The sequence below is a fragment of the Schistocerca americana genome, chromosome 5, assembly GCF_021461395.2.
Source record: "Schistocerca americana isolate TAMUIC-IGC-003095 chromosome 5, iqSchAmer2.1, whole genome shotgun sequence".
Lineage (NCBI taxonomy): Eukaryota > Metazoa > Arthropoda > Insecta > Orthoptera > Acrididae > Schistocerca > Schistocerca americana.
The window spans coordinates 556,349,061-556,361,296 of NC_060123.1; the positions used below are offsets into that span (position 1 = coordinate 556,349,061).

The following is a 12,236-nucleotide window of genomic DNA, read 5'->3' on the forward strand; positions in this document are numbered from 1 at the left end:
TTGAATTATTTTCTGTTGACATCATTTATCCCCAGCAAGACGGTTACACTGCAGGACACGTGCGAAAATTTCGTTGTACCTAACACTGAGGCTTTTCCGCAGTTTCTCCCTGTTACTACAGACGAGTACGGTAATGCTGCTTCGCGAAAATTGCCTTCATTGCCTGCCGAGTCCACCTATCTTCATCCGAGTTTCAGAACATTAAGCGCTACCCTGACCTGCAAGTCACCGTACGAGAGCAGCAGACTATCGCCATTACAATGGTAGCGATTTCTTAACGATTCACTACGCGTCAGGGGCGTTAGCTGGACTCCTGCAAATTCTGCCAATCCAGACAGCGACGACATATGGGCGCCGGCTGACCTCGGACAAGCAGCCAACAGTCGGCCAGCAGGGGCCGCATGTGGGGAGCTGGGGACGGCTAGTGGCCCGCACTCCCATCAGTGCAGACTGCGACGCCCACGAGCCCGCACCAGATGGACTGCACCGAGCGCCTGCCCGAGGTACGTCCACTTGCGTGCAATGCCGACGGCCTCACGCCTTCGCACCGTCACTTTTCCAGCACTCACTCGCGCACCTGATGGCGGCGCACTGCCAAACGTACTTACATAACTTTACACAGTACGTGTCAAGCCGGGATAAGCAACTCCTCACACTGGATTTGCGAGCGCCGGTTTCAAGGTTCATTTTACCTCCATGGAAATTTAGAATTTCGGATTGTAGAGTCTAGAGTTTCGGATTATAACGAGTTGATCTCAACAATAACAACAATGAAACTGTCTGGCAATTTGAAAATGTGTTCCGAGTCGGGACTCGAACCCAGCACCTTGCCCTTCGCGGGCGGTGTCCTGGCTACTGGCAGAAATAGGACTGACGGCACACCGTGCCTCGTGCATGAATAGCTCACCTTTCTCGCAAAAGGCACGCTTCCGAATTCGAGTCCCAACGCGAGATACAGTTTTAATCTACCAGGAAATTTTGTAACAGCATCCTTCGCTGCAGAATGGAAGTATCATTCTGGGTGTAACAAAATAGCTCCTGTTTCGTCTTTCGACCTCCAAATGCCAGCGTTCTTTACTAAAAGCAAACTGAGAAATGATACTTTTTTAACGACAACAATTTCACTATTGAATATAGCCTATCTAAACTCCATTACTGCATTTTCAAGCGGTCAGCTGCAAGTACATGAACGGTAAAAGTACACTTGTCCAAGCTAGAGCAAAATCCGCGCAAAGGAGAACTGCAGTAACATCACAGTTCAAAAACTGACTGTTGATTTTCCTTTATCCTTTTTATACAGTCACTTTCCATAAGGAATGTCGACAAGAGCGACCTAACGTCACATCTGTCCATTGGTTTTAGTCGCGTCTTACGACAGTAAACCTGAAAGTTCAATTAAGGCTCTTTATCTGCGAGAAATGATCTGAAGATCGGTGGAATTGTCCAAAATGTCTCATGAAATAAGAAAAAAATATAGCGATTGACAGACAGAAAATAAGTCTATTTTTTATAAATAAACATTGTGGATAACACCCTCTAATAAGTATATCAAGTTCTGATTAACTGAAAACTTTATCAATTATAAGTTATGTATAATAAAATGTCATACGAAAACGTGCAAAATAAATTGTACGCTACGTCGATGTCTTAAATGTGCTGATCTATGTTCCATTTTTCAAGTATTCTTTACATTTTCAATAATAGCAACAGTTAGCTGCAAGTTTCAAACTGAAAATCTGTTACTGCTTGGGAGTTTATCACATTGGATCTGCAATTCCTAATTTACCAGAATAAAATGCTGTTTGTATTGAGTATGCTTGTTTATTTGCAAGTGCGTCGAGAAGACTAAATATATGGAAGCTTATGAATTTGTGACAGTGATATAACTTTATTGTTCATCCTCCTATCAGAGTAGCATTGCTAGTAGCAAGGACTTTATAAGGAAATTAGAGATTTATTTTTGATTCGCTTAGCGTGTAAGCATGCATCGGACAAAACTTTATATACATGTGGCACATGAGAATAACTGTCGTAACACAGCTATACAGAATGTCCCAGGAGGAATTGTCAGTACTCAAAGATAACATAGGAGCGATCGTTCGAATCAAAAAAATCTAGTAAATATGGGCTCTAAAATGCTATGAGCAGTTGTTCATCTGTGCTACTGAAAAACTCATTTCTGGTTCAAATGGCTCTGAGCACTATGCGACTTAACTTCTGAGGTCATCAGTCACCTAGAACTTAGAACTAATTAAACCTAACTAACCTAAGGACATCACACACATCCACGCCCGAGGCAGGATTCGAACCTGCAACCGGAGCGGTCGCTCGGCTCCAGACTGTAGCGCCTAGAACCGCACGGCCACTCCGGCCGGCAAAAACTCATTTCTTCTACTGAACAAATGCTCATAGCTCTTAAGGTATGTATTTTAGAAATCGTGTTTACTAGGTGTTTTTGCTTCAAATGACCGTTCCTGTCATATCATTGAATTCTGACCATTTCTCCTGGACACACTGTATATTGAGTGATGAATTTTAATGCTAATTACACGCATGTAGCTGTTAAATCATCACAGTTATGTAAGTAAGATGCACCTCGCTTCCTGTAATCAGATTTGGAGTAAAATCAAGAATAAAGAACTCAGTTAGCACAAACACAGCACAGACCAGCTTATTGCTTACATCATTGAGAAACAGTCTTTTACAAGATGATTCAGCTGCCCCAACCGACTCATTTCATGCAACGCAAACTATGTATCAGGAACGGAATGCAGACAGGCGACAGCTGTGTAATCGATATATGTTCCCTCTCAGAGCTTTGGGCGAACGTTAGTTAAAGAAATCATAGTGGATTGGACGCGGAGGTGATGTGTCGTGGCCGGCTCGTTAGCCAGCCTTGACGCCTCTGAATTTTATCTTGTGGGGATTCGTAAAAAACATTGTTTATTAAGACGTTCCAACTACACTTGAAGATATGCGAGAGAGAATTGTCAGAGCATGTGCTTCGATAAGTACCATGTGATACGGAATACCACTCAGCCCTTGAAAAGAAGATTGCAGCACTGCATTGATACCAGTGGTCGTCACTTGGAACACCTTCTGTAAATGGACGTTCATGCCACCTTTGTGATCTTCGCTGACCTTCAAAGACCTTACTGTTACACATCACTGGATTCGTCTCGATAGCCGCTGTCAGAAAATAAGTACTAAACTATAGCATCCCATTTAAGAAAACGAAGTTGACTGACATATCTCCGACGCGACCCCACCTAGTAACAAAAAACGAACATCGTATTATGGCCCCCGCCCCCCGTTGTACCATGCAACATTTGTCCCACAAGCTTTTCAGCTACTATCATACTTCCAGCGTTATTCTAGGAGGCAATAGTTAGTGACTCACCCTGTATAACGGGAAGTTGTTACTTCCACGCTTCCCATTCTGACATCTCCTGTTAATTTCGTTGTTTCCAGTGGTGAAACGCAGTGTACAAGGCAGCGTTTCCGAACCATTTACGAAAGATTAAGTACAATAAACGGAATAAACTTGTAAAGACATCCAAAACGTATGTGACTACACCGCTAATTACAGAAAGAAAAACTTGAGACGCTTGGATAAGAATGGCAGAAGTACGGTGTAACTTGATCCAAAAATACCACGTAACTTATGGCCAATCCATACTTGTATTTTTTACATTATGATTCCATTTGCTAACAATCCCCCAAAGCTGTCAGAGGGAATTAACATCGATCATGTGGCTCTCGCCCGTCTGGATACCGTTCCTGATACAGACGTAGTGCGGTTTGCATAAAATTAATCAGTAGGGACAGCCGGATCATCCTGTATATGAATTTGGCAAGTCAGCACTACTCCGTTGTAACATAGCAATGGAAGTTAACAGACTGTGAAAAGAGTGAGGTATTGTAGAAAATGAAGGATTAAAGGAGTTTACGTTACATTCAGATGACGCAGTTGGTTAAAGACTTCGAAGCTTTTGCTTAGAGAAAATAGAGTTGTGTTTTACTTTCGGCTGTGCGCTAAGCTCCTGCTCGCGACGTGACGAAAGTCTGAGCCTGGGAAGCAGTTTCGAGAGGACCTCAACTGAAGCCTGGCCCTCCACGTATCAGTCAGTAACCCTGACTTACAACAGCAGGTTGTTATCGCAGGAACAAAAACAGGTACTAGCTGGTCATACAGCACTGTTGCGAACTGATAAGAATGACTACTCCTTCGCTGCACCTGTGGTTTCTGTTAGAAATGAAACAATAATGTCTGCAGCATCTGCAGCACCATTACGTTAGGCGGTGTGTTCATGTTGCGGTCGGTGGTAGCTTAACGAAATTGGAATAGTTCTCTGGCCTTCAGTGACGGTAAATTTACTGGATCCCAGATAGTTGTATTTGTTCGTGAAAAGTCATACTTCCACATTTCCAAGAGGTGCTGATAAAAAAATTCTTTATTTACAACCGGTTTCGATCATCGAATTATCTTCAGATATCATAAAACCATTTACAGTAACCTACATGCTAACACTGTTACTGTGGCGTGATAATTAAAGCCATCCTGCGTTATTGCTGGTAGTAGTATAATATACTATCTTACCAAAAGAATACGGACACCCCTTAATGCGTAACTATTAGACGACACGAGAGGCGGGTGTAATGGTGAGTATAGTTGCCATCCAAGCACTTGATCCGGGTTCGATTCTCGGCCACCGCAGCCGGTCATTATCTTTGCGTATGAATATGTGTGCCGCGCGCCTTTCGGTTAATATTTCTTTCCCCTCTTGCTCCCCGCAGACCAGGCTGTAGTGTGTCCCTATGTCTCGACTTGTCTCACCTTTCGCCACTATAAAAGGAGGCGGGGAGTAGTGTGCTGTCAGTAGAGCAGCCTTAACAGTGGGTCTGGAGAACTCTTATTTCGAACATACACTAATCTTTGTGTATCATCAGAATAACAAATCCATCAGGGACGTGTCAAACCTTCTAAATCTGTCCACGTCGACTGGTGGTAATGTCATTGTGAGAAGGAAACGTGAAGGAACAACCGCATCTAAACGAAGACCATGTAGACATTATGTACCAACGGACAGGGTCTGTGGAGCATTGCAAAGGGTGGCTGTAAAAATATCACATGAAATCAGCGGAAGGAATCTACCTGCAATCCAACAAGAACAATGACTGCGAGTAGGGAATTAAAAAGAAAGGGGTACAATGATCGATCGTCTCCTCGTAAGCCACAAACTTTGTAGTCAGTGCTAAGTGATGTTTGAGGTACTGTAAGGAGCGAGACCTCTGAACGGTGGATGACTGAAAACGAGTGATTTGTGAATCACGCTATACCCTGTGGCAATCCGACGGAAGGGCTTGGGTCTGGCGAGTGCTTGGAGAACGTTACCTGACATCATGCCTAGTGCCATCAGTGAAGTGTGGAGGAGGTGGTGTTGCAGTATGGGGGAGTAGTCCTCTTAACGCGTTTAAGAAAACGCTAAATGCAGAAGGATAAGAACACATTTTATAGCACTGAGTACTGTGTACAATAGAGACATCAGCGTGACAGGGCACCCTCTCACAAAGCAGCATCTGCGAGCCAGTGGTTTGGGAAAACAACATTCCTGAAGTTGAGTAGCCTGCCCAGAGGCCTGACCTGAAGCGTATAAAATACCTTTGGGATGAGCTAGAACGTCAGCTTCGCTCCAGACCCCAGCGGCCAACTTCACTACGTTCTCTGGTTTCGGCGCTTGAAGAATTAACTGCTATTCACCGACGGACATTAAGACACCTCACTGAAAGTCTCCCGTGCAGAGATCGTCATAAAGGCGCGAGGTGGACACCCCCGTATTAATGTGGACACACCCCGTATTAATGTCCACTGATAGGTATCCGGATGCTTTTGCCCAGACAATGCATATTATACAGCCAACAGTAAAATGTACCGACTTATTTGAGCAATGATCGGATGCTAACGGAATCAGGTTCCACTTTTTACTGTGGACTGTGCTCCGCATAAAGTATACTGAAGCGAGTATATTTTTCACTGTCTGCTATCAGCATAAGTCTACCACCGAGGTAAGTGTCCCTACAGCGACAGTGTCCAAAGCGATTGGGACGTCCACGGAAGATGAACAAAATGGACGGAAATCAGTCTTCACTGAGAGGAGTAAAGTTTACAGTCTAGAATTCATTTGAAAAAGAACATACGCTCCCAATGGACAAGGTTATGTGAGGAAACAGTCGCTACCAGTGTTCAGGAAAATGTCGTGACTTCTCTCTTTCTTGCTTAAGGAAGCCACAGGAAAGCGATAGTCAAGGTGTAAACAGGTCTTGACAGCACTGCGGTTTTGATATTAGTTTATTTATTAAAATGTTCAAATGTGTGTGAATACCTAAGAGACCAAACTGCTGAGGTCATCGGTCCCTAGACTTACACACTACTTAAACTAACTTATGCCAAGAACAACACACACACCCATACCCGAGGGAGGACTCGAACCTCCGGCGGGAGAGTTTTATTTGTTACGTGCATATTTACGTTTCGTGTTATGAGAGACTTTTCCCGGCTGCGGAAAACCTCGCAATACAAGTATAGCAAGTAATACAAGAATCTATGTTTAAAAGCTTTAAAAATCCATTTCAAACAGTACTAGTAAGTTGTTTGTAGCTGTTAAGGTAACGCACCATGAAGTTCCTTCCGTTACAGTGTTTACGTTTCACGTAGCTACGACCGTGCTCTACAGACTGCGTTCACGGTAAACAAATGCCCTTCAAGTAATCAGCAGATAACACTTTCAGAAGCAGGACACCACTTAAACGGTTCAAATGGTGCAAATGGCTCTGAGCACTATGGGACTCAACTACTGAGGTCATTAGTCCCCGAGTACTTAGAACTAGTTAAACCTAACTAACCTAAGGACATCACAAACATCCATGCCCGAGGCAGGATTCGAACCTGCGACCGTAGCGGTCTTGCGGTTCCAGACTGCAGCGCCTTTAACCGCACGGCCACTTCGGCCGGCCCACTTAAACGGAAGGCTACTGTGCTACTCATCAAACTAAATTTTTGCAGTTGTTGTAACAGATTATCTTACGTGAAATCAGAGCCGGAATTGAGTTATTTTTTGCGGTTACCGCAGCACTTGATTTCTAAAAAGAGTGGTTCCGGTACTGTGACCTTCCAGGGGTTGTTTTCGAAATTCAGACGTTTGAAAACGTTATTTTAAAATTTTTGTGGGCATTTTAAAGGTGTCAATACGAATTTGTTTTAAGTTACTTCAACGGCATCATAAGTATAACTTCTTAAAATCTGCAGTTCTGATTTTTTTTCGTCTTAGGTACCGTCAAAAATCAAGCACTGATTTATTGCAATACCTCATCTGTACAAAAGCAACAGATTTATGGTTAACTGTATGTTTTCGCTGCTTGTATCAATGTATGTTCGTTGTGTGACCGTCTGCATTTGAGCATTTGGTGACAGAACACTGTGTTTCAGTTTTCGGCTTTGGATGTGAAGAGTCCGATTATATTTTAGATACTTGTTACAATGAAATGAAAAAATACATGGGTCAACATATGATAGTCATTATAATATTACATACTACAGAATGACTTAGAGGAAAAAGGATTTACACGAAAGTAGGGCAGAAATCGTTGTCAACCTTAAAAATTCTGTTATAGGGAACGAACAAAAACTAGCCGCAAAAGAGAAGAAAATATACACAGTTCGCATAATATAAAAAATGCAGATTAAATTGACAGGCCTTGATGGTTAAGAAAATGAAACCAGGTCTTGCGTCACAATATGATTTCAGCTCGTACGGCAACGAAAGAAAAATATGCAACAAAACCGAAAATCCTTCCGTAGTAGGCATGCTGTTCGATATCAATATTTCTTGAAATAGAGAAAACATGCTCACTAATTCACCCTACAGTGTTGCCAGTGTTTCGTATGTGAATTTTGTGGTGTACAGATATTTTATACAGTCATTTCTCTGTGGTCCTAGACATGAGCTACTGTATTAAATTAATGAACTGGGAACTAGTATGCAGAAGCTTAAAGTTGCGAAGGAGCTACAGACATACAGTACAGATGTTTTAGTTTTAGAGTTATCTGCGATTACTGGTTTTTTTTTAAATTTTATGCTTAAGTTATCACAATGAATGTTCACAAACCTTGCTTCCAGTGTCAAAACCGACATAAAACTCCAAACCTGTACTGTCAATATAGAACAGAAGATCGTAAAGTGAGTATTTTCAAATAAGGCACTAAATTTCGGAATCGAATATTTAGTTTTATATTGACATAAGCATCTAACACTACATAGCAATAACTAAAATTCATGTCAACAGTTCAAACAGATGAGGACCAGTCGCTGTGTTTGCTTTACTACACGATCCATTGACAGAACTGAACTCTGACGTCAAAAACATTTAACCCCATTACTTCCATACATTTTTATGGCATGGTTACAACTTCTCCTCTTACACTGAATTCGAACTGTGCATTTCACAGGCAAATTAGCGTGTGGTAATTGGTGGCTCTTTTCCAGCACGATTCAACATCATCTCCTCAAATTCAACCGTGGTAAAATTCAGTGGAGAGCCTATCTGTGGTTTGAACGAACCAGTCTAGTCATTGTCAAGTATTAAATGACTTCTCTAAGGTCGATATACAGGGTCGTTGTGATTAAACTATCGCTAGTTGAGAGGGCCCCCATAAAAACGAGTGATGGTGGGATAACGAAACTTTGTGAAAACATTTGTAAGGACATTCGGAAGAGAAATAACAAGTAAACCATTGAAAGAAACGGTTTAATTTCCATATGAGAGGGTAACATTTGTTAACCGTACGCTATGTTTACTTTCCATATTACAAACGTTGCTCAATGTGACGACCATCTGCATCCACGTCAGCCTGGAACCGCACCAGATATAGCATTTCCCAATTTGTTCGCAGTTATTTTCGAGCGGTGGACCACGGAGTGTTCAGCTGTCGTGACACAGCTCGTTCACCGCTTGAAGGTGGCACATGGCGTCCAACAGTCTCAGCCATGGCAAGAATAACTACTTCCACAATTTATGGTGCAATTGGCTGTCAGCCTCTCCCAGAAGTATTTTCCAAATAGCCAGTTAATTCGAACTTCAGAAACATGTATTTCAACGCCCGGTGCAGAAAGAGGACCTGTCCGTTTTCCTTTAATGCTGCATTGTGCAACAAATATAGAATCTCCATTTTGCGGAATTGTGACAGCTTTGAAACTCCATTTCTTTCTGGATAAGATTGATCCAAGGTACAATCGAGGGCATCTAAAGCGACTATCACATCCTGATGAAAGATTTGTTACGTCCTCCCAAACAGATCTTCCATCTGCATGACGTTTGAAAGAGTTGCTTGGAGTACACACACAGCACACTTCAACTTGTACATATTCATCCACAGCTCGACCATTACGGTTATGCGACCATTACGGTTGCTGTTCAAACGTACAGTGCATCCTTCATTGTAAGAAAACTTAATTTTGAACATAGTACGGTAATAATAATTTCGTGTTGCTTATGGCCTGGTGAAAGTCTGTCAATTGGGGACGCCACTTCGGCGACTTGCATCTCCCTAACCTATGCCAGTTACACATCCGTGGAATGGTTAAATGAGCGTTTCAGGAAATTATTTGCCTGATGATTCTGATTTTGACAGTTTCAGTATAGACAATATCCTCTTACCGATCAATCAGCGCCTTTCGTCGACTTAAAATTTGACTCAGATCAACAGTTACACAGACGAGACCCACCCAGTAACTTCTCTTCCATGTTCACCAATACGAAAATTAATCTTACGGATGCCATGAAAAAATTTGTTTCCCAGACTGTGGAAAGGAAAGCTACGTTTCGAAACTGTAAGTAAAATTTTTGGAGTCTAAAGAGAAACAAAACAAATGCCTTCTTTTTCAAAGAAATTACGATTTCCTTTTTTCGTTAAGATCCGATGCACAGCGTTTTTAAAATGTAATAATAATAATAATAGGCCGGCCGGTGTGGCCGTGTGGTTCTAGGCGCTTCAGTCTGAAACCGCGTGACCGCTACGGTCGCAGGTTCGAATCCTGCCTTGGGCATGGATGTGTGTGATGTCCTTAGGTTAGTTACGTTTAAGTAGTTCTAAGTTCTAGGGGACTGATGACCACAGATGTTAAGTCCCATAGTGCTCAGAGCCATTTAAATCATTAGAACCAGTCATAACAATAATAAGAGGATTGTTAACTGGCGACTTTTACAGCGGTCTGGAGTAAATCTGAACTTCTGTTTGTAAGTGGTCTCAGAAAAAAGGAGAACAAATGTCTTCCCAGCTATGTGATGTGTTCTTTAAAATTTAAAGGAAGAAATGGTTTCCAAGCAACTGTGCACGTTGTTGTGCCAGTGCGGTGGTGCTACATATTTCTGATAGACGAAATTGTCAGTGTCAAGTTGTGGGAATAACCAGTTCCACAGCAATGCAAGATATGATTGTCCTGGTACAGTTTCTTCCTCAAAAAAGTAGGGTCCATAATTTGTGACCGGATTCGGGATAGAACTGAATGATGGACATCCGCAAAAATTTATCGGAAAAGGGAAAAATTCCAAAAGTTCTGGTTTTGATACAGTTGATTAGTTAAGTCGTGCCCTATGAAATAAAATTGACAGGAAGTATACAAAGGTTATTGACCCTTAAAGTTTTGAGCTATGCAGTCAATACTGTTTGATGGTAGATTCTTGCTATACTTTAAAAGTAAGCGTATTTCATTAGTATATTCGAAGTACATCTTTCTACATTATTAATATGAATACGGATGCAAGAACCTTTCAAAAATAGTAAGCAAATTCGTCAGTAGGGCCAACTCTTAACATCCTCAGATTCAACAATAGTAATGGCCTTCATCTCCCTGCTCTGGCACGTTCTTGTGCACACCTAAAAATGGCAACTGGTCTACGTAACTCGCAACTGTTGCTGGATTTCGCGCAGGGTTGTACCCTATATAGTTGTGTGTGTTTGCTTTTCAATCATTATTCTGTAAAGACACAATTTATTTTCTTAATACTTTCCTTAAATTGTTATTTGTTTGTTTATGTTTACTTTTAGTTCAAATGGTTCAAATGGCTCTGAGCACTATGGGACTTAACATCTGAGGTCATTAGTACCCTACACTTAGAACTACTTAAACCTAACTAACCTAAGGACATCACACATAACCATGCCCGAGGCAGGATTCGAACCTGCGATCGTAGCAGCAGCGCAGTGTCGAACTGAAGCGCCTAGAACCGCTTTGCCACAACGGCCGGCTTACTTTTAGTACTAACTAAAACTTTTCTCTTCCATACTCATACATCCATTACCAATGAGGTGCATTATTTCACTTTTATTTGCCTAGTCTCACAGGGCTCTGATTCAAACAATTAATGTACCGTCTTACTTCCATTTTTATACATTTTTTGTCGTATTACTGTTGTTACTCATCATTACAACCATTGCATGTGCGCTAATAACCTCTAGTTGTATCTAAGTGCAAGACCAATAAACCTGAAGACAGCTATCGAGAACCTTGATACCGACATGTGTGCACCATCAAAATGGGCGCAGGATATACATTTAAAGGTCAACCCATCCAAAACCCAAGCGGTACTGGGTAGTCATTCTAAGGTCATTGGCCCGAAATAGCGGGAATCCATACCATCTTTAACCCTAAATGGAACAAATATCAACTTCTCTACTTCAGCAAAGAGTATAGGAGTAAGATGAAACTCTGAATTGGACTGTGCAAGAAGTCATCAGCATTTCTCCATCCCCTACAAAAATATAAAAACCTCTTTCCTCTTGACCTGAAAAATAAACTTATACAAACACTTACATTCCCAATTACATTCCCAATTATTGATTATAGCTATGTAATTTTGCAAGGCCTTTCTCATGAAAGCTGGCGGCACCTGGAACTGGTTATGAATGCCTGTGCTCGTTGTACCTGTGATGTTCGACTCTTTGATCACATTTCACCATCATATGCATTGCTACCCTGGCTGCGTGCAGACAAGTGCAGAGACCTCCATTCCCTGTGCCTTCTATACTATCTTATCAACGAACACTGCCCCTCCTATCTCTCCTCGACTTTAACAGTCTTGTCTGAACATCATCGCAGGAACACCCGCTCCCATCAGAGCAAAATCCTGTGGGTCTTACTCCATCGTTAAGCCGCTTTCTCGAAGCTCTCATTAGCAGA

At 41.9% G+C, this 12,236-nt stretch overlaps 1 protein-coding gene across 1 annotated transcript in view; it reads left to right on the forward strand.

Moving 5' to 3' along the window:
• The first annotated feature begins 390 nt into the window (after positions 1-390).
• Positions 391-12,236, forward strand: part of LOC124615858 (sodium- and chloride-dependent glycine transporter 1-like) — a 142,546-nt gene continuing 130,700 nt past the window's right edge. The window contains exon 1 of the mRNA XM_047144017.1: positions 391-503. Within this exon, the coding sequence (XP_046999973.1) occupies positions 477-503 (27 nt within the window). The 5' untranslated portion in view covers positions 391-476. The remainder of the gene's footprint in view (positions 504-12,236) is intronic.